General features: G+C 41.0%; 1 protein-coding gene across 3 annotated transcripts in view; it reads right to left on the bottom strand.

The window, feature by feature from the left end:
* Hecw2 (HECT, C2 and WW domain containing E3 ubiquitin protein ligase 2) overlaps nucleotides 1–23,881 on the bottom strand; it is a 331,621-nt gene that overhangs the window by 120,373 nt on the left and 187,367 nt on the right. For 2 of the 3 annotated variants that reach the window (XM_051190202.1, XM_051190203.1), the window contains exon 3: nucleotides 5,608–5,715. In XM_051190202.1, the coding sequence (XP_051046159.1) occupies nucleotides 5,608–5,715 (108 nt within the window). Of the gene's footprint in view, nucleotides 1–5,607; nucleotides 5,716–20,505; nucleotides 20,643–23,881 lie in introns of those variants that run through there. The other variant, XM_051190204.1, reaches the window with a different exon arrangement.

A 23,881-nucleotide genomic window follows, 5' to 3' on the forward strand; every position in this document is an offset into this window, starting at 1 on the left:
TCCCTAAATGCCTTCTCCACAACCTGATATGGTTGGCAATGTATTCTCCCACTGGCTTCAAACTACATGGAAACAAAACAAAAGAATCTCATGTTTATAAAACACAAGAGTATTTTCTCCAAAGTGTGTATTTACATGAAGTGTGCTCACTTGGAAGCAGCAGGGCAGGGAGAGGTAAGGTTTCCTGCATTGACCCATAAGGGTCTCAGTCGACTGAGCAGTCCTAGCCTCAAGAGGAAGAACATGGCCCATGGGAACATCATCCTTTCTAAGGTCGCCTCTGATCCCTGAAGTTCACCATGAATCAGAGAAATATATTCTATCACTCTTAACAATGTATGGGATCATTCACTTATACAGTTACTAAAATAAAGACTTAAAATCTCCTAATTGGATGTTGACAAGATGGAGATGTCTCTTTATCTTGAAACTTTGAGCCCTCTAATGTTCATAAATACAAATAAAGATTTCCCTGAGGCAACAGCCCCTCACTGCATCCCCTGCACAGAGGAGCAGGGTGAGTGTGGGGAGCACAGGAGGGAAGAGGAGGGAGATGGGGCTGCAGACAGCATTTGGGAATTTAACATGCTCATCAGAGAAGGGGCTTCTGCACATCATACTTCAATGCAATCATGTTACCATCTGGTTAAAAAAAATACAGATTTCTAGATATAAATAACGTGAAATTAGTTACTAGTTGCCTTCAAGGCAAGGAGACTGGTTATTGGTATGATGTCAGAGACAGTTGCTTCTACTTTTTACATATTTTAAAAATCACACCCATTTCACAAATTAAAAATTATCTTCTAAAGGCAATCAACTCAGTCACATAAACACTAGGAATGAGTGATGACACTATACTCTTTCTCTGAGAAAAGGTTCTATAGTCTACCCCCACAAGCAAGGGGTATACCTCAAAGACCTTGCTGTCATCAATCACCTTACACAGTGGCATTGTTAGCTTAGGGAAAACTTCACAGATAGTTGCCATTTAGGAAGTCTGAATTCTCCCACGGTGGTTCTGGAAGTTGAATATAAAATTTAGCCATAATGATTGGTGAAACGTGACCATCCTTTCCTTCTTCATTTCTATTTCACTAAAATGAAGTGAAAAACAATGGAAGGCTGGTGCTTAACATGCCATCTCTAACTGTACAAGAAAACATTATATAATTTCATTTATTCTGTTTCACAATTTTCACTGTTGCCCTCTACGCTGCCATAGAATGGGCCTATTCCTTGTCTGTCTTTCTATTCAGAGATACAAACTGAGGAAGACCTCACTTTAATCTTTACACTTCTGAAGACATTTACCCACAACCCCAGGAGCATGCTCATTTGCTGTTTCCACATTACTGCAAATTGTCTCATATTTATTAAGGGACTGTGCAGTGGGAAAGCCTTCCTCGGTGGACAATATCACTGTCAATATGGTGGAAATCTGATGGGATGTGAGTGGGCCAAACCCAACACATGGTGTAAGAAGAATGACAGTGGAAAGTACCAAGCCTCCTAGCAGCAAGAACATGCTTGTGTGTCAGTGAGAAGAGACTCAAAATTGTGGCATTAGGGTAGGAGGCCTGGCAGTGAAACAGGAGGCTGAGACCACCGTCTCTCCCAAGAAAAAAACATCCTATAATGTGCATATTTATCAAGGCACTGCATTAAGTCCCACCCACTCCTCAGTGGTGGGCCTGTCATACTCCCATTGCTTATGTTGCTTCTAAGGGCTGAGACAGATAAAACTTTTAAAATACTACAAAATGAATGCAAACATTGGTGGGTTTTTTCCCCTAATGATCACAAAGCAATTTGATATATAGCAATATACAACTGAAGTGCAAAATTTCTAAATTCACTTATTAACCCAAGATTAGTGAGTAGCTAAACTAGTGTCTTCAAGTAGGTGATCGACAAATATTTCACAATGGTGGGGGAAATGAATAGATGTATAGAAGGAAGAAAAAAATGAAAAGGCTTCTAGCTAAACTAGTGTCTTCAAGTAGGTGATCGACAAATATTTCACAATGGTGGGGGAAATGAATAGATGTATAGAAGGAAGAAAAAAATGAAAAGGCTTCTAACCCTCACCTAAGTACAAATAACTAAAACAAGAACCCTGTTTTCGAAAGACTACACTGACTCAAATAAATCTTAGCATGCCAGGACAACCGTTGAAACCCTTTAAACTTTAAAACTGAAGAAAATATACTGTAAAGATGACCCACTCAGTTGCTGCAAACAACTTACTGGAGGTAATATGCTCACTTGAAGAGTATCTGACAGCCTTTATGGTACCCCTGTTTTTGGCTTCTTCTTTTCATGTGTAGGTATAGTATATGCATATGCTTACGGGTTTGTATACTAGTGTTAAAACCAGAGGTCCAATGCCCACCTTATCTTTTGAGATAGGGTTTCTTACTGAACCTGGAGCTTACTGATTCGGCTTCACTGTGAGCCGGAGACCTTCAGGGTTGCCCCTGTGTCTGACATCCCTCCTGCTATCCAGTCCTAGTGTTACAGACAAGCACTGCAGAGACTGGTGTTTTATGTAGATCCCAGGGACTCAAGTTTGACTACTCTTGCTTACACTGCAAGCGCTTTAATATTGAACTGTGTCCCAGCTCCTGCTTGCCATCCTAAAACAAGTAAATATTCAGGATGTCTAAGGTAAGCTACCAAAATTAAACCCATTTTCTTCTCCCTTCATAGCCATTCAAGTAGGCTGTAATAGTATAAGCCTGGGATGTCTGCATCTTCTAGGGCCTACTGGAAAACATGGGACTTTTGACTTAAACTGATCAATTTTCAAAGAATATTACCTTGTTTGGACTTCTAATAAGCTAAGGACAAAAAAAAAAAAAAAAAAAAAAAAAAAAAAAAGAAAGAAAACAGAAAAAACCCAAAAACAAAACAAACACCCCAAAACAAACAAAAATAAACAAAAAACAAAAAAAACACATTTCTTTCTTAAGATGAGAAAAAATTTGAAATTTGAATATTACATTTTCTAAGTCAGAGGTTGACAATATCCAGAATTTTTAGAAGCTAACTAAACAGCATACCCACCTTTTCCTAGACTCCAAAGATCCATATAAGATTGCATTATGCTATGAAGCTCTCTTAAGATTGTCTGAGTCAGACACTGGTTCAAGATGACATTAAAAGGACACCCTTGATTTCTAAGCTTGGAGATAAACATGCCATTTATTTAATGTTTCACACTCCATGGGTCAGGATGCATGCTTGGAGTGGCATCTTTCTGACTCTTCTGAAATTAGGATTTTGTCTAGACTTTAGCTTGGACTATTTTCTCAGCCCTTTGACACACTGAAGAGTTTTAGTTCTACAATCCTGCTTGCAGTGCTCCCAGGTTTATGCGTGAAAAAGAAATGAAGAAGAGGGGAATCTACTCCTTGAGGCTTTCTCTAATGCAGCTTCAATATCCAAGCCCATTTCTATTAAACAGCAGAATGACAGCAGACAATATTTTCCAAAATGAGTATTTGGCATACAGTATGTGGCATACTGTAATTGCTATATTTACTACTTAAGATAGCTTCACCAGCCAGGACATGATGCACCTCTAACTGAGAAGGTGATGCTGTGGACATGCTTTTGGTTTTCCTCATCCCAGATCACCTTGTAATAGAGATGGTACCCCCAGTCTCCAGGCAAGCACCAAGAGTGCTCTTCGGCATTCGGGCACTAATGGGGAGGTGATTTACCTTTCCCGTGGCATTTAGTTGGCAATACTGTTCACCTAATCAATTTCTTAAACCTTGGGGTCCTTTTAAAGAAAGAACTGAATTATAAGTAAAACCAGCTCTTTCACTGCATCCCCCCCCATGTTCTTACATTACCCATTTTCCTTAGGATGCCCTCAGATTAGGATCCCAGGCCCATAGATGTCCCATGTTTCTCTCTTTTTACCACACAGGTCCTTTGCATACATCGTGGCTTCCAGTTTAGTGTTTTTATGAGATTCCTGAGTGTGTGAATGAAAGGGTCTATGTCTGTTTCTTATGCATTTTATTGGGCCCCTTCCCTTCTGTTTGTTTGTTTTGTCTATTCTGATGTGTTAGGTTTTGTTTTATCATATTATATGATATAAATTATATGTTTTATTATTATTTCTTAGAAGCTTATTTATTTTTTAATGAGGGACAGAAAGGGGTTGGATCTGGATGGAAGGGAAGGTGGGGAGGGGCACTGGAAAGAGTAGAAAGAGGGAACACTGTAATTGGGATATATTATATGGGAGGAAAATCTAAGGAAAAATAAAAAGGAAAGAAGGATGGAAGGAAGGACAGATGGAAGGAAGGAAGGAAAGAAGAAAGAAAGGAAGGAAGGAAGGAAGGAAGAAAGGAAGGAAGGAAGACAGGAAGGAAGGAAGGAAGAGTGTTTTGGTGTATGGTTTTCTTTGCTCTACTATGATAAAATTTTACAGTTCCTAGGTTGGGACATGGATTTGGGCCAAAGTGAATCTGAGTGCCATGGCTATGATCCACCATGTTTGTTTCCAGAATAAACTCTCTCTTATCCCTTTGAAGTCACAGCTGTGTTTCTTGTGTTGACAAGTCTTAAACAGACATCGGACTATGAAACAAGACACACCTTACAGGGCAGAAGCAGTACTAGAGGAAACTACTGAGTGCTGACCCACCAGGGAAGACAGAGGAAGAAACTACCCAATGCCTTTAATGTTGACTAAGTCAGAGATGTTGATCTTCTAAAATAGCTTTATATTACAAATGTCTTAGAAGCTTCACTAAAGAGTTTTGTATCAAGTTCTTGTTTGTTCAAGTTGCACTTTATATTCTGTCTTGTTAAATCCTTTTGTCCCTAGAATTCATAGGATCTCTTACAAGAAATCCTTTGCACATAGAAATTCCAATTCTTAGATCTCAATGTTATTGAAAATGTCTCAAAAGTCCATGTTTTCCCATATGGTAAAGAAATAAAATTTCTGAAGATTTTTAAATTGGCCTGGACTGACTAGTAAACTAGCAAGTCACCAATCCTATTTTATTTATGTGTTTTCTTTCCATTCCATAAAAATACATGGAGAATTCCTGTATACTCAGGAATATAAGTGGTAAATATAAGCACACACCCTGTCACACTTTACTCAAAATAAGTAGATACGGTACCTCTAATGAACTATATACTACATAAGCAGCTGTATTTACAAATGCAACATGGGTTGATTGGTAATGGTTGACTCTCTGCATACAATTTCTGCTTGTTAGTATTTGATGTTGGTGGGTGGTGTGCCCCAGACTACTTTATCCAAACTCTGTTTACCTACACACAAAAGATAACCTTCTGCCAGTAAGAGATGAGGAATACCCAGAGCAAACAGAAATTTTAAATTAATCAAAACATTTCTAATTCCTAAAATCAATAAAGTCAATATTAATTGCCCATGCATACAATCTCCAATGAACACTTTCTAAAACAATATACTTTCTAATTTGAAGCTTCATTACATACATATATAAGAGCCCAAAACATTAAAAATAATATTCAGACATGATTCTATACATTCAATACACATGTACATTACTCCATTTTAAGACTGTATCATGCCCATCAATTACGTACGTTCCATGAAGTAGGGTCCAGGCTCAATTCTCCATACAATCTGTCCTTTTTGAGTTCCAGTCACACCCCTGTTTTTAGAATCCCAAAAGTTGGCTGGAGAATTCTCATCTGTTAAAAAAACCAAAGAAACTTGTTTAGCTTAATTACATCCTGCCTTTTCTAAGTTCGAAGGTCGACACAATTTCTAAAAGTAGAAAGAAGGTAATAAAGACGGCAGACATCAGTGAACATTGTTTCTAATGGCCACCTCCTAGCACATTATCAGAATTTGCATCTATTTGGGGGAAATTGGAGGTATAACAGTAAAGATGGTGGCATGTTTGGGTCTGGCCAGGGTGTTGCCAAAAGATAATATTGCAAAGAGCAAAGGTTGGGTTATTGCAGTTTCAGGGCTAAGCTGATTTGTAAAAAGGGGCCGAAGCAAACTTCCATCTCCAAAATGTTTATCAAAATAAGGAAAGAGCTAAGCTGGAAGAATTCAACACAACTCATTGTGCGTGAAGGGAAGACTCAATGGCAGAGAGCTGAGCCAGGCAGCAGCACAGCCTTGTGGGACATTGCTAAGATGCTCTCTGGGAAGTCATCATGTCTTACAGGACAAAGGTGGCAAAACTTGAGCTAATGTAAGAATAGCAAGAGGCAGTGTTTCCACTTGGGTGCAGAAGGAAGATAGAAACAAGATTATCCCAAAGAACAGGCCAGTGGTCAGCATCCCCCAGGCTTCCTCACACCATATAGAAAGTGCAGTATTTGTCTCACATTCTAAAGTAACATACTCATGCTTAAGAGAGGTAGAGATGCACTGACTGCCTCTGGCTCTTCCTGCTATGATGAAGTCCAAAAGGAGTGACAGGCTATACGTTATTCACAGTATATTAGTTTGAATCTTTGTCTTGGGATTGAAAATCGTGTAGTGACACTGGCTTTTCAAGTCACATGTGTCCCTTTCCCCGCCCCATAATCAAATAATTAGGAATATACCTCTAAGAGTTGGGGGGAAACAGGCAGGGTAAAGTAAAACCTCCAGTAAAGATGGGGAGATGGAGAAATGATTTGAAGCCCAAAGGAATTGTCCTAAGTGTAAAAACCAGTCCTCTTCTGAACTTGAAATAGAAAGTGGTCCAGAGTTGAGGGCTCAGGAAGATGCTGTTGGTGTTTGTGTCAGGCTGGGATTCAGGGTACTAGAAGCTACAGCTCTCTGAGTGAGCTGGTCTTTTCATGTCACTTGCATTTATCATATTGTAAGTCAATGATTCTTTAGCATGGAAGGCCAAGAAAGATCACAGTCCCTAATCACTGGAAAGTATGTCCCATTTGTGACATTACCTGATCTCTTGGACAGTCCATCAGACAACCTACTCCATCACAAAATGTGATCAAGCTGCTTATGAAGAAGTTACCCTGGCAATCCCTACACATTGGATTTAGGTGTATACGGTACCTGGGGTAGAATGTTGGCTGTCTGGTCACTCACCTTCTTTGCCAACTTAATTCCAATTTTGTTCAAGGCAACAGTTGTGCCTGGTTAAAAATATTCACAACTTCACAATCCTTTGCAGCTAAAGAAAGCTGCACATGACCTAGCACTGGACAGCAAGATTTAAGTGAGAGTTTCTTGGTAGGACCTTCAGGTAAGATTTCTTATTTAAAGTGGGTGTGGATGGGCTCAGCATCCTTTTGCTTGTTCCTCTGCAATTCTCTTTGGAGAGAGACACATGTTAGGGGTGGTGTGCAGAGCAAGAAACGAGAATCAGCCGTGATAGTTTGTAGAGTTCTGAAATATGTGTATTTAGGCTTCCTGCTACCTAGGAACAAGTGAGTTCCTATTTGGCTAAGGCACCATGGTTGTATCTGTCGACTGCTGATGGACAGTATTCCTGATGGGTCTATATACCATAAAACCCTCCTGATTTAGACTCATCATTGCTGGCATCTCCAGGAATCATGGAGCAAGCCACATGCTCTAGAATAGACAAGAGTAGTGGCTTTACATAATTTTGAATATTCAGAGCTGCTTAGATAGGGAAAAGAACTGTAAAATTTTTGCAAACAAATTTACTTTAATTCTTACTCACTTGAAAAGCCACAGGAGGACAGGGAGTAGCAAGTGTTTGCCTGCTCAAAACATTTCTTTAAAAGGAGAAGTAGATGGTAGGGGTGGCACATACCTATAAGCCCAGCACTTGGGAGGCTGAGGCAGGAGGAGTATACATTTCAGGCTAGCCTTGCTTTAGAATAATCTGGTCTCAAAAAACAGCAACAACATGAGAGTGGCACTGCACATGGACAATGTCCTTAAAAGACATTGGCCATCTACCTTTGACTGCAGGAAGGTGTGTGTGTGTGTGGGGGGGTAGACAAAACATCAGTCTGGTTAAAAGAAGGAGTAAGATTTAGCATCAAGATTGCTGTGACTATAATTCATCCATGAGGAAGCTGTGTTCGTGCAAGGGTGTCTGCACTTTTTGGTCCCATTGAGCTTTCTTCTCAAGCAACCAATTAAACTACACTAAGTGTGCTGCAACTCAGACTACTGAGGAGCATCGAGCACTTGGGCAGTAATGGAATGAGGAGAATTATTCTAAGGGGTTGGATCTTCAGAACCAGGTGGATCCCAGAAATGTTACATAATCCTTTATATATCTGTGGAAGGGGGCAGGGGCAGAGAACAAGTGTGAGTATCTCTTGACCCAGTCACATTCACTGTGAGGTAGAAATAGCAGTCTCAGGAGGGGGAATGGAGGCATAGTAAACTACAGGTATTCCGTTCACCCACCATGACAAGTAGAATAGAAGAAATCATATTAACTCTGTCTTTAATGGTTCATACTCCATATAGAAACCTCCACTTGTGGCTAATAAGTACATGAAATGCATATCATCTTTATCAGCTAGCAGAATGCAAATTAAAAGTACTCAGAGAGCCCACGTCACCCTAGTCAGAATGACTGTCACTAGAAAAACACACAACAGATGCTGGTAAGAATGTGTTCAGAGTGATGGCAATGTAAATAACCCCAACCAGTGTGGAAATCAGTATGGAGGGTTCCTAAATACAGAACTACCATATGATGGAGCTGTACTACTTCTGAACACATACTCACAAGAACCAGGTGGGGGCTTACATTAAATATACCCATCCATGTGCTCAGGCTAGCCAAAGCATCATATATAAGTTATGGCATCAGCCTTTGAGCTCACCAACAGACGACTGAATAAAAAAAAAAAATGTAAAGATGCACAGTGGAGTTTTAGTCAGCCACAAAGAAGAATGGAATCATGTTATTTGCAAGGAATTATCTTGCTAAACAAAAGAAGGTAGGGTCACAAAGAATGGACCTTGTAGTTTGTGGTGGTATATTATTTATGGTTTAATAAAAATTGCCTGAAGGATCAGAATGCAAAACCAGTCACACTAGTTAGCTATAGAGGCTGGGAAGTGGTGGCACACACCTTTAATCCCAGAACTCCCACCCAGGGCTACATGAGAATGAATCAGTCCAAAAGATTAACAGAGCTCATGCCTTTAATTCCAGCACTAGAGAGGTACATAAGGAAGAAGCAAAGGGTCTCATGAGCAATTAGTCTCCAGCCATGTTGAGGAGAGCATCACGGTCTAGGATTCTGAGGCTTGGTGGAGATCAAGGCACTCTGGAGATTCTTTCTGATATTCAGTGGATCACCCCTTTGGTCTGAGCCTTGGTAGAGGTGAGAACTCTCTAATGGCTGGTCTTCTCTGATCTTCAGCTTGAACCTTAGTATCTGTCTCTGGGTTTATAATATTTGTGCTGCGGTGGTTTTTTGTTGTTTGTTTGTTTTGTTTTGCTCTTTACTTATATGGAATGCGGGTGGGAAGGGATGTGGAGGAAAAAAATCAGCCCCTTAAATCCCAATGTTCAACATCATACATGAGTGTTCAGGCTCAAAAGAATACAGACATCTCATACACGATGAGATACAGAGGAGAAAGTTGTCTCAGAGGGGCTATTCCTTGTGTTCCCCCTCACCATAGCTTGTCCAGTAAGAGATACTCATACTGTTAATATTGTGGTAGTTGTAGACTGACATTTTCCCCTAAAGAAATCACATTTCTCATAACCCATTCCTTTTTATTTTCATCTATTTGACTTGTTTCTCAGGGCAGGTGATCTTTAAATCCAGGGCCGCGTGCATGCCAGGCAAGCATTAACTCACTGAAATGCACACCCTTACACACCAGGTCATTATTCCCAACAAATACAAACCTTCTGTCTGGGAGCAGCTGGTCTTAAGTGCAAATGTAAAGTCCCTAAAGTAAGAGCAGTTTGGGAACAAAGATTTCAAACCATTTTGCTGTGACAACCCCCCCCCCCCCACTACATACACACACATCCTTCATCACTCCTACTGTTGATAACTAGCAAAGACTTGGCTGGCCAATACCATGTACACCAGGCTAAAGGACCCAGCATGACAGCATGACTCACCCTTTCCTCCATCCAAGACCCGTCTGAACCTGCCCCTCAGATTCTGTGTTTTTTGTTTGTTTGTTTGTTTGTTTTGTTTTGTTTTTTTGTTTTGTTTTGTTTTGTTTTTTCCCTTTTGGACAGATTAACATATTGGTTTAAGTTGCATTCAGTTATATCCTAGCCTGACAATGCTTTTGGGGTGATAGAGTTTCCCTGGCCAAATCTTTTTCTGACAGATTTTTGAGGATAAATATATCTTGGCCTGGCTTAAATTGTTTTTTTCTTTTTTTTAACCTTCACTTTCTAGTTACATTGTATGATTCAGTCTTCTAAAGATGTCCCCACCCCAAAAGAAGAATAGTAATCATGTGTAAAGAACTCTAAATTCTCTACAAGTACAATGTAGGGGAATTACAAACCCAGTTTTTCCCTATGATCAAGTAAATAATACCTAGTCCTTAAAATCCGTTATAAACTGTTGTGTTTACAGTTGGATGCTTTCCTTCCCCAGATCTCTTAAAGGTGATTATGAATCTACCTCTGTGTCCCCATGTTCTCTGTGTAGTCACCCTCTAACTTACAGAACAGAGCCATGGTTGCTATAGCACCCAAATGATGGAAGACATTAGGCCTGATCACCCCTGCCTTTTCAAGATCTTCTCTCTATTATCTTTCTATATTCATGCATCCTGGTTGCCTTGTTCAAGGTTTCAGCCCCCCCACCCCGATAGTGTTCTTGTTCCAGTTGCTCCCAAAGGAGCCTTCCTTCTACTCAACCTAGAAACACATCAGCTTCCATGATTTTGCCTTGCTCTTTGCCCACTGTCTTCCCTATTCTGATGGGAGATGTCATTCTGTAAGTATGTTTCTCTTATTGGTTAATGAATAAAGCACTCTGGCCAATAGGAAAGCAAGATAGGCGGGACTAGGAGACAAGGAGGATGTGGGAAGTAGTAGGGAGGAGTTTCAAGATGTAGGACCAACAGGGTAGAACTTTGGGCCCATGTGGAAGTACTTAGATTAATAGAAATGGGTTAAGTATTTAAGACAGAGCTAGCCAATAAGTAATGCTAGTAACAAGCCAACAGCTTTATATCTAATACAGCATCTCGGTGTGTTATTTGGGGCTTGTGTGGCACTGGGACCAGGCCAGCGGGAAAACATGCTCGTAACACTGTTCCATTTATCATCTCTTTCCAATTTGTCTAACTGTCATGAGTAAAATTTATGTTTTAGGCTAGAAGCATATACTGCTTTTCTAGTAAAGAAACTACAGCATGGACCTTTTAGACAAAGGAGTAGAGATTTAGTAAATTAACCTACCATGTAATTGTAAAGAATATTTTTTAACTCTGCTCTCAAAATACTCTGAAAACCCCCAAACAGACAGAAAGGGGCATGAAATTAATAAAAGATTTATTTTTCCTATATATAAGCTCTGGATTTATAGGAAACTTACAATAACTATCTTTTACTAGAATGATATGTAATATGCCAGGCATATTAAACATTTCCAAATATATTTTGGATTTTGAAATGTTTCTATATCTACATGAATATCTATCTCTAAGACCCCACCTCCAGATTCTTGGAAAAAAAATAGACAAAATCCCTTCAAAGACCTCACTATAGTGCTAACCAACCCAGGGGAGTCAAAAGTAGACAAGAAACTTACAGATAAAGATTCCCATGATAGTCTGTGTCAGATAAAGAAAAAGCTATGCTTATAGAAATTCCTTTGTTTCAAAGTAATTCTATCTCCTTTCTGTGGGTGTGGAGGGGATAGGAAAATAAACATAAGATGATTTTCAATTTAGCCTTTGAACACAAATTGAAAATAACTATGCCTCAATAGTAGGTCACAAAGAAACAGGCCTCAATAGTAGGTCACAAAGAATGTGGCTGCATTCAGGAATTGGACAGTCAATCGTGGTAGAGATTTGAAGCAAGCTATGATTTGAATGACTTGAATAAAAACTGTTGTTCTACTTCTGGGAAAGGCATACACCTTCAGCAGAGCCTGTGGGACTCTGCTGAACAGCCGTGATTGACAGCGTGTGGTGGAGGATTACTGGCATATCACCTAGACACTGAAAACTGTGACATGATGGAAACCTGAAGCACTCTGCAGAGGGGAGGGGGCTCTTTAGCTCTGAATTGGTCAAAGAGATCATCAATTTTATCACATCTTTGAAGAACACACTTCCTCATGGAGTGGAAAACCTAGCATTTTTTTTTTCTTTTTAAATCCTGTCTTCCTCAGTGCCCAATTTGTTACATGAAAATCCTCTCTGGAAGGAAAAAAAAATAATACATCAGGCATGAAAAGAAATCATAGAGGTCCCAGGCCACCCACTAAAAGTTCACCCACTAGGTAAGGGTGGCTTTAGAGCTACTTGTACACTCACTTCAGATATCAGATTCTAAGAATATTCTGAGAAAAGTACACTAGAGATGATAAGAAAGGACAATGGTATATCGTGACAGAAAAGGAGGGAGGAAGGGGCAGGTTAATTAAGAAGAGCTCATGACAGGACTTCCAGCTCTGGGCTTGGGAATATCTGCACATTTAAAAGGACTATGGAGGGGCTGGGGAGTCAGTTCAGCGATAAGAGCACTTCTAGAGGACCTGGTTTTGATTCCCACCAACAACACAACAGCTCACAGCCATCTATAACTCTACTTCCAGGAGATCTAACACCCTCTTCTGGTCTTTGCAGGAACCAGGTATGTACATGTTGTACATATACACATGCTGGCAAAACATCCATATACATAAAATTAAAGTAACTCATTAATAATAACAATAACAACAACACAGCTATGGAAGGGTGCCTGGTAGATAGCTCCGTTTACTGCTCCAGATGGGAGTCCTGGCAGGGTGGAAAGGAGTGGAATGTCCCTGTTGACTTGTAGTGCCACCTGTGGGGAGGAGATACTTTACTGCTAGCTTCTAGTCAGGACATCATGCATAGGGGAGGAAGCACACAAAGAAAATGAAAAGCTTTACTAGAACAGAGCCAAGTCCTAACCACAGGCAGCCTGGATATATACAACTCCAGACATTCAGGGCACAGGCAAGAACTCTGCCAAGCACCTTCCTATACAAAGTGTGTGTCTTAAACTAGTCCATCAAATGATGACTTTGTCAAGGGAGGATGTCACTGACAGATCATTGAGAAGATACATCTGGATCCTTTCAGCAAATACATCCCAGGAATTTCACCTGTGGCCGAGAATATGAGAGAATGTGAAGCCATACGGCAGTGGCTTATGGAGGAATCAGTTTCTAGCACGGATGTGATGTGGACATTTGGAAGCTGCATCTGCTCTGTTCAAATTTCTTCAGGTACCAAGTTTCCAATGAAGGCTGCAAGACATGGTCACCCACTCTTCTCCAGTTATGGCTCTGGTTTTATTTCCCTTACCTTCCTTCTCTTCTCCAATCTACTGGCTATACCAGCCTCCTGATGTCCTCTAAGGACTAGTCAGGACACACCAATACACAAGGAGATCCTGTGACAAGTCTCAAGCAAAGGCATCCTAAACATGCTTGTTGTTGTTGTTATTGTTGTTGTTACTATTATTATTATTATTATTATTATTATTATTATTATTATTATTTTGCAGTGCTTGGAGCTAGCCAAAGCTTTGACATATGTCCAAGACCTTGCACACTCTAGGCAAGTGCTATCCAAGGGCTAGAGCTATCCACTCCTCTTTTTACTTTTTATATCTGAGATAACAGGGTCTCACTGAGTTCCACGGGCTGAACTACACTCACTTTGCAGCCTAAGCAGCCTTGAACTTGTAATCCCCTCCTTCAGCCTTCTCAGAAGCTGAGATTAGAAGTCTGTGACACCAGGCCTAGAGAAACTCAAATTCTTTGATAGGTTTTCAAGTGAAAAAGTGACTGAGGGTTTATGTGTGTCAGCCAGAAAACCTGTATTTTATTTGGTTATTATAAAAATTTATAACAAAATCACTGTGAAAATAGAGTGAATCATTTGCAATAGGTTGTCTCTAATTTCATGAAACAAACAAAATGAACCAGGTGATCCTTGTAAAATCTGAAGGCTAAAATTTCTAACCATCCACAAGAGCAGACTACTGTCAGGAACCATTTCTCCTATCATACCTTGTGGACTATTTCCAGATAGCACCTTTGCTCTTTGTATAACAAGTGAAAACTCAAGCTCTTCTGAAAAATCAAGTATGACTTGATAGACAGTTCTGTCACAAGTGCTAACATCAGGCCCTTCCAGAGGGTTCTTTGATAATGATGATGAGAGATCTCAATCCTAATCTGTGTGCTGAGGTTTTCAGGGAAGAGCAGGCATTCCTGCTGCTAAAGAATTCCCACCATAGAGAGTGGAATAAATGATCTTTTTCTAGCAACCTTACAGATTCAGTGGACGGACTCTCCATAAAATTCCAAGTAGGGAGAGTCAAAATTAGAGGTCTCCAGCAGATCTTCCCCTCTTCGATGGGTTCCCATTGAAGGGAGTGAAAGAATTGTAAGAGCCAGAGCAGTTGAGGACACCAGGAGAACACAGCCCACAGAATCAACTGAGCAGGGCTCATGGGGGCTCAGAGACAGAGGCAACAACCACAGAGGAGTCCACATGGGTCTGAGCTAGGTCCTTTGCATATATGTTATGGTTGTGATTTGGCGTGTTTTGGGGACCCTAACAATGGGAGTGGGGGTGTCACTGACTCTTTTGCCTGCTCTTGGGACCCTTTTCCTTCTACTGGACTGCCTCCCTCAATCCTGATATGAGGGCTTGTGCCTAGCCTTATTGTATTTTGCCATTCTGTGTTAAGTTGTTACCTGTGGGAAGCCTGATTTTTTTTTTCTGAAGGGAAATAGAGGAGGAGTGGATCTGGGGGGAAGGGGAGGTTAAAAAAAAACTGGTAGGAGAGGAGGGAGGGGAAACTGTGGTTGGGATGTATTGTATGAGAGAAAAAAAATTTCCAGTAACACACTTCCCAAAACTAGAAAAATCAATGTTAACATTCATAGGGAAAAACCAGCAACAGCCAAAGCAATCCTAAGAAGACACAGTAGCACTAGAGGTATCACAATACTTGATTTTAAGTTCTAGAGAGAGCTATAGTAACAGAACTAGCATACTACTGACACAAAAACAGAGACTGCAGACAGAGAGAGCAGATGATCTAGGAAAGGACCAATGCAGCCATAGCTACAGCCACTTGGTTCCTGAGAAAGTATCAAAAACATAGATGGTAAAAAGAGCCCCCTCAACAAATGGTGTTGCAATAACTGGATGTCTGCATCTTAAACAATGAAGTTAGGATCGTATCTCTCACTTTAGAAAAAACAGTCAATCCCAAATGGATCAAAATCCTTAATATAAGATCAGAAACTCTGAAACCCCTGGAGAAAAACACAGAAAATATTTCAAGACATAAGCCCAGACCAAAACTTCCATAAAAAGGCTCCAATAGGTCAGCAAATAATGGTAAGAATGAATAAATGGGATTTCATTACGTTCAAAAGCTTCTGCACAGCCAAGGATATGGTCACTAGGGTAATGAGAGAGGGCACAGGATGGAGGGGTCTAGATAGAATTATCATCTAGAATATATGAAAAACTCTAAAGAATTAAATATCAAAAAATCATCCAACTAAAATGTAAGAAAAAAATTACAAGTAGCTCATACATTTTGGGTGGGCAAATTATAATTTTATGATGGGGGAAATGCAAATCCAAACTACACTAAATTCCATTTCACCCCAAATGGAACAGCTATCATCATGAAAACCAAATTAACAAATGCCTGCAAAGATGTGGGGGGGGGGACCCTCACCCACTATAGGTGTGAATGTAAACTGGTCCAGCCACTATGATTGGTATGGAAGTCCCTCAGAAAAACTAGTAACATAACTATGACTCAGCTATGCCACTACACCACTTCTAAATATGTACTTGAAGGAATCTAAGCAAACTATAGGAGAGTTATGCTTTCATACTTATCATAGTACACAGAATCAGCTGAGGTACCCATCACTGAATGGATGGACTAAAATTTCAGTATACACACCATGAAGTTTTATTCAACTATGATGGAAAATAGAATTTTATAATTTTCAGGGAAATGGACAATTAGGTATGCAAAATCAGTCAGACTCAAAAACAACGTGATTTTATCATATGCATAATATGCAGAGTCTGTAGTTTTTTGTTTTTGTTGTGTGTGTGTGTGAGAGAGAGAGAGAGAGAGAGAGAGGCAGAGAGAGAATAAGGATGAGGATGAGGAGGAGAAGAAGAGGGACAAAGGAGAGGAAGGTAGGCACATAGAGGGCAATATAAGTGAAAAATGAAAGGGAATGTACATTTCTCTTAGACACAGAATCTAATGTTTGGGTGTGGATGTGAAATGCCCCCCACCATGGGCTCATATATTTGGCTCCAGGAGGTGGTGCTGTTTGGGGAGGTTGTGGAAGCTTCAGGATGCAGAGCTGAGAAGAAGTTGGTTGCTGGGACCAAGAGCAGGGAATTATAGCATAACCCATTTCCAGCCAATGTCTCTTCACTTGCTTGTCAGGACCATGTAGCTAGCAACTGCCATGCACTGGAGCTGCTGAAGACATGACACTGGTATGACACCATTCCTCCCAGCTATGACCTACCGAACTACCATGCTGATGGAGAAAGTACTCACACAGTATGCTTAATCAATATTCATAATAAATAAGATCAAGTAAAATATTACAGATCAGCTAAGTAACAGCTTAATGCATTTACACACATATGTATACACACATACATACACAAAACAAAAACAGAAGGAAGATGAAGACCATTTAAAGGAAGGAATCAGGGCAGTAGGAGGTAGAAAGGACAAGGGAGAATAATTCAGAGAGTGAATATGGGCAAAGTATAGTGACATATGAGTACAAGCATCTCATCATCCTTCATTTTGTATTCTGATGAAAACAATAGCAAAAAAAAAAAAATCTTTTCCATAGGTTCTAATTTGGGGAAACATAGTAACAGGTCAAAGATAGTTGCACAGTTTAGGCCTTAAAGAAGCAAAAGAAAAATAACAATTATAGGCAGAATAAAGAAAATGGCAAGTGTTAAAGTATAATTCAACAAACATTTATTGAGTATCCATTATCTCTTGGGAAGTTTTCTATGTGGTAAGGATTCAGATGGGATAAAAAGATGGAAAGGCTCCTTTCTTGTGGCGATGTTGTTCTGATGGGGAAAGTGGCCATAATTAGATACACAAGTACATAATGTCAGGTGCCAGGTACTGTCCTAGCATTTTAACTCATTTAGCTCATTTAAATCACCAACATCCCTCAAAGGCAATGTCAGAGAGGTTAACAACATGTCCAAGATAAGGACCACAGCACCCACATAGTAAGTCCAGGACCTCCTCCAAAGATTATGTTCCTGTTGTGTGATAGTTTGATCTCCTTATGATGCTCCCGAGACTGCCAATAAAGTTTGCTTTGAATCAGAGGGCAGAGCTAGCTACTAACTGACCAAAATTAGGCCATAAGGAATGGAAGACTGAGGACAGATAGAGAGACACAGGAAGTAGTAGGTGGGGCTTAGAGAGAGGGTCTCTCCCTCTTTTGGGTCAAGGAACTAAAGGAGAGAGAGAGAGAGAGAGAGAGAGAGAGAGAGATCACTGGTCGCTTCTCTGCCACATCTCTGATCATTCAAGTTATTACCCCAGTATCTGACTCCTGAGTTTTTATTGATAAAGAATAATTAGATAAACACTTCACTATATGCTACATGCCATTGTCTGTCCATACCACAGCAAACATCCATATTGAGGATGCTAGAAAGTCACTTAATGGAAGTTTAAGCAGGGAAGTGAAGTGATATGCAATAAAAACAAACAAACAACCCTGTCTGTTGTATGCAGAGCAATCTGTAAAAGGGAAGAAGACAGTCCTGCTGCTTACAAACAGGCAAAACTCTAGCCACAGAGCAACCTGTAGAAGTGAAGAAGACAGGCAGACACTAGTCCCACAGCCATAACCTGAACACAGAGCTCTTCCTGACATCCCTCCTGTGCAGAGAGCTGCTGACATGTAAATATCCATCCTTAAAGCAAAAGGCCATGAACCGAGCTCTGACTCTTCACTTCTCCAGCCCTGCAAGGTGAATCACCCATCTCTTACCTCTCCACATCAGACCACCATCCTGTAATTTCATTCTTTATACCTAACATGCACCCCACTCTTTATCCAAACAATTCCTCAAAGTCAAACTTTCCCCACCCTCAACCTTAGTCAAAACAGAAAGTTCCTGTTCTCCATCACTTAGTAGAACCCCTCAATACAATACGTCATTAGTACCAAGTCCAAATGGACCCTGTAGGTGCCAAGAGATGTGTGCTTTCTGTCTGGAGGTGCAGAGGCCATGCTGCGCATGCATTGGGTACCAAACCCCTGAACGACAGTAGCGGGAATTACAGGTAGTTTCAGTCTCATTTCTCCTTTCTAGGGCATGGGCTCTGTTTCCTTAGTTTATAAACTACTAACAGTATCTGGCTCAGAAGGGCTGTAAGGGGAATGTGAATTAACTCTGCAAGCCTGGAGCATCAGAAGAGTAAAGCATTCGCATTTGTACAATTTTCCATCTACTTCAATCTTTTCAAAGGGGGCTGATTTTCAGATGCAAAAACACATTTCTTCAACATCATTTACCATGTTTTCATGTTTTAGCTTTTCATTTTGATTTGTGGTGTGTCTGTGACTGTGTGTGTGGGTTGGATACGTGCATTTAGAAGCCAGAAGACAAGTTCGACGATGTCGCCCTCAGGAACAGAGACAAGGTCTCCCATTGACTTAGAGCCTAGAGCTCACTGTTTGTGCTGGACTGGCTAGTGGTCCCCAGGGACTGCCCTGCCTCTATTGACTCAGCAATGAAATTACAAGCACACACCACCACAGCCAGGACATTTTTTTTCTTACAAGGGTTCTGGAGATCAAACACAGGTCCACATGCTTGGGAGACAAGCACTTTACCAACTGAGCTCTCTCTCCAGCGTCCCAGTCTTTGCTTTTAATTTTGTCTAATTTTTAATAAATATACATAAATTTAAAAACATTCATATTTTTGTTTCTGAAGCTTTCTCTTTTTTAGTATGTGTGTATGTTTAGTGCGGGAATATGTGTAGCCAACACTGCCTGTCTTCAATCTTTCTCTACCCTTTTGTTTTCTTTTGAGACAGAGTCTATCATTGAACCTGGAGCTCACCAATGGGCTAGAATGGCTGAGCTGTGCGCTCCAGGAGTCCTCCTGTCTCTGCCCCCCAGCACTGGGGTTACAGGCATGTGTTGCTGCACTTGCCATCTTACTTTCCTGACTGAGCCATCTCCCCAGCCAAAAACTCTGCTTTCTTAACCAACACTTGCCACATGGCTGTACATCCAAGACACGCACTTGGATGCTGGTATACTATACTGTAATTAGAAACTGCCACAAAGCAAGCAACTTGGTAGACCTGACTGGTTCTGTAATGGAAGTCACTCAATGCTTAAGGCTAGTGCCCTAGGAACCACAGGGAGGGGCCCTCATTGCCTCACACAAGGAAACCAGATTAAGTTTTCAGCATGTATGCAAACAGTCACCAGAAATGATCATGGGCTTTGATTACATATGTTCCTTTTCTTCTTGACTCTAATTATTTAAAAAACACTTTCTGGATCTGGGAGCATAGTCAGCTGGAAGGGCACTTGCCGGGCACATAAAGCCCCAGGTTCCATCCTAGAACCACACAGATCAGGCAGTGTCAACATCTGGAAGCTCCAGGACTCAGGAGACAGGGCAGGGGTTCACAAGCTCAAAGTAATACTCGGCTACTTCCAGGCCAGCCTGGAAGACATAAAATCCTGTTTCCCTCGGTATCTCTGTTTCTCTATCTCCTCGTATCACTCAAAGACAATCCTCTTTATTTTTAATTTTAAGGTTTTTCACTACATCCACGGTCTGGAGAGCATTGTTTCCATGTGCTTGTCCACAGACAATTTCCTTTGAAAATAAATGTGCCGTACACCACATTCCGGGAAAGAAGAACTTTACATTTCATTAAAAAAAAAAAAGACTTTCTCAGCAGGGGCAGAGAGTCCATCCTGAGACCTGTTTAGACTCAGTCTGAACAGCTTTCAAAGACACTCTTGGAGGGAGAAGCTATCCTTACTACACACAGTAAAGCAATCCACTGGGACTGGGGGGCTCCAGAATTCAACAAGGGGACTTCCTGTTTACTACAGCAGTTTCCTGTCTTAACCCCAGCACTGCTCTCCTGGATTGAGTTGTCAAGTGACTAAAAGTGACAGGCACACCACAGAGCTCACTAATAAGCACCCATTACCAAGGGAGAGGACTACATTAAGGAACAGAAATCCAAACAGGTAGGAGGGAAACACACTCTGTAGCATTTTTCTAGAGCTTACCTTTAACAGTCCCAGAGAGTTCCTCTCTGCCTTTGCAGGGCAGACTCCATCAGCTCAAACCAAGTACAGGAAGCAACACGAAGGCATATGTCACATTCTGCTCAGAACCATGCACCTGGCCTAGCCACTTGGAAGCAGTCAGAACAGAAGCCACAGCAGGCCTGGAGTCCTCAGGTGGGTGGCTCTCAGAGCCTGCCAGGTCCGCTTCCCTGATGCCTCTGCCTGTTTCCTCAGATGTTCTACAAAGGGAACACTAGGCAGGACTAGCGGTGACCTCTACAGAATAGTTCAGTCCAGCTGAGAAGAACCCTGAGCCACCCTGGCCACACAAGTCTTGTTACGGCTTGAGCATCCTAAGTGAAAAAGCATACCACATCATGTCCCTTCTGCTGAGGCAGCTGTGGCCACTCCCTGGAAAGGGTACAGGATGCAATCGCCCCATCCTCCCCTCAGCTTCCTTCCTTTGCTTTTCCATGGGAGAATTCCAGGGAATGAGTTATGTGCATACACACTGTAGGCTGTGGTCAAACAGACTGCCTACTATCACACAGGGGAGCCTGCCCTCTGACAGACTCAGAATAGAGAAGTTGCTATCTGGACTCTCCAGTCCACCACTCCCTTTTGTCAGCTTATGGCCCTCCCTGAGGCTAGTGAATGGGCTTGGAGTAGACAAACCAATCAACCCAGAGAGGAATCTGTAGGTCTACCATCTCTAATTATCTTTTTATTATACATTTTTATTTAAATTATAAACAATCTTATTTACATATCAATCCCAGTTTCCTCTCCCTCCCATCTTCCCATGCCCTCCACTGACCCCTCATCCCACCCCACCCCCACTCCCCAGGGCTTCTCAAATTATTAAAAAGGACTAAAGCCTTTGCAAACACCATACAGCTTTCATGAAAATCTCCAAACAGTTATCAATTCAGAAGATATTTACCTTACTTTTAAGGCATAAATGGCTACAATAATCAAAATAGCTAGTGTGCAGCCTTATATGCGTTACATATAATTTTAGGTAGGTAGAGAATTAGAGAATAAAATGATTCTTTACACCTTATTAGACATTCTTACTGTTATTTTGCTCTCCTCCTTTCTTCTGTATTAATCTCCTCCTCCGTAATTAAAGGCCTCCATATCCTCTTTCAAATCAATTGTGCCTGCAGTCCTCCTATTTCTCCCCCACCCGTGGTCCCTTTCTGCTCCCTTGGATTCTGCAGTTACTCCAGGTTTGGTAAAATCTTCACATCTGAAGATTTGGAGCCTCAGATGAGGGAGAACATGTGATTTTTGTCTTTCTGGGACTGGGTTACCTCAATCAATATGGCCTTTTATAGCTCTACCCATTTATCTGAAAATTTCATGATTTCAATTTTCTTTACAGCTGAATATTATCCCATAGCTTATATGATTCACATTTTCACTACCTATTTGAGGTGATATATTATTTGTGATTTATTATAGCTTGCCTAGGGATTCAGAAAGCAAAGTCAATCATAAGCCATAGAAGCCAAGCATACAACTTTAATCCCAGGAGCCAGAAATAGGAGGTGTGGTACACACATTTTTAATCCTAGGACTCAGAATTAAGAGGTAGATAGATCTCTCTGATTTCAAAGCCACCCAGGGATACACGAGATTGAAGCTGTCTAAAAGAGTAACAGATCACACACATTTAATCCCAGCACTAAAGGGGTATAAAAGATAGAAGGAGGGTCTTCAGTATTCAGTATGACACATTCATTCACCAGTCACACTGAGGAGCGGTTACAGTCTGAGGCTTGGTGAGAGCTCTTGGAGACAGGATTAGCCCATTCAGCCTGAGGTAGAGGTAAGATGCTAGTGGCCAGCTGCTTTGTTTTTCTGATATTCAGCTTGAAGCTTGAACCCCAATATCAGTCTCTGGGTCTTTTATTAAATCATGTTATACCTATTCATCTATTGAAGGCCATGTAGTTTGCTTCCATTCCCTAACTACTGTGAATTGAGAAGCAATGAACATGCCTGAGCAAGTATCTGTGGAGTAGGATGGTGAGTCCTTCATATGCTAAGGATGGGTCAAGTTATTCTGTGTGTGTGTGTGTGTGTGTGTGTGTGTGTGTGTGTGTGTGTGTGTGTGTGTTCCCATATGGGCTGACAGTGCTCCCCCTCAAGAGCCATAGACTAAAAAATTCAAGCAAAAGGCACAATTAGCCTCCCTTTAGTCGTTAGGATTGTCCAAGAGACCCCCACAATAGCATAGGCCATTGCTGTTGCTCTCATTTGCCTCCTACAGGCTGAAGGTCCGTCCCCATTGCTGAAAACATCTTGAATTTCAGACACAAGACCTGATGATCTGAGATGGTTCTGACCTGAAAGCCCTCCCTGGAGACTCATTTTTATGATGCCAGAAGGCATTATAAGCATCCAAGGAAGGGAAGCAACCGAAAGTCCTACTGAGCTATGATGCCACGAACTAAAGCAATGATTAGAATGGCACAATAGTTCAAAAGTGTGTCTTAATAGTACACATATCTTGGCAGTAACCAGCAGCTCTCTAATTGGACACATGGGCCATTCAATAAAAAGGAAATAATGCCTGGTACTAGAAACCTAGCCAACTATCCAAGGCTAGTCATAGATAAAGAAGGAGAACCTACCACTGGCACTTTATTGAGCCAGAATAATTCCTAACTACACTCTAAATATGTATCCTTATACCCACAGGTAAGTGGGTATCATCCTTCATCAAAGAAACATTCCCTTGCAACAGACAGAGACCATCACAGAAAATCACAACCAATCAAAGTGCAGAGAATAAATGACCATGTGTTGCCAAGCCCCAATTGATACATCTACAATACACCTCCTGCACCTTAGCCTCAGGAATCATTACAGAAGATGGGAAGGAAGATAGCAAGAGCAAGAACAGGAAGTGTGCTGTGAGATTTCATTTCCTAGAAATGTCAGAAGCTACACATATGAAGTCTCACAAGCATGGCTGCCTAAACAATACCAATAGACATGCTAATGGGATTAGGGTAAAGCTCATGGAGTCTTAACTTTAGACAGAGAACCATAAGCAACTAAGCAACACTGAGAACAAGAGGAAAGGTCTTCCCCAGGGCACACTAACTGGTTATCTAGTACCAAATGATCAGCCCTGAAAACACTGAGCAGATTGTATTTAGGAATATGTATGCATGTATGTGACAATAATTAAATAATTAGAGACCATAAATTTGAGAGACAGAGAGCAAGGGGAGTGTATGGGAATGGTTAGAGGGAAGAAGGGGAAATTTTCAAAAAGCAAAAATATGCAGCTAGTGTCTGGGTAGGGGAATGCCCAATTCAGACCCCTTAGAATTTAAAGCACAGAGCTCAGGAAGGTTTT

Source organism: Phodopus roborovskii, unplaced genomic scaffold, assembly GCF_943737965.1.
Source record: "Phodopus roborovskii unplaced genomic scaffold, PHOROB, whole genome shotgun sequence".
NCBI lineage: Eukaryota > Metazoa > Chordata > Mammalia > Rodentia > Cricetidae > Phodopus > Phodopus roborovskii.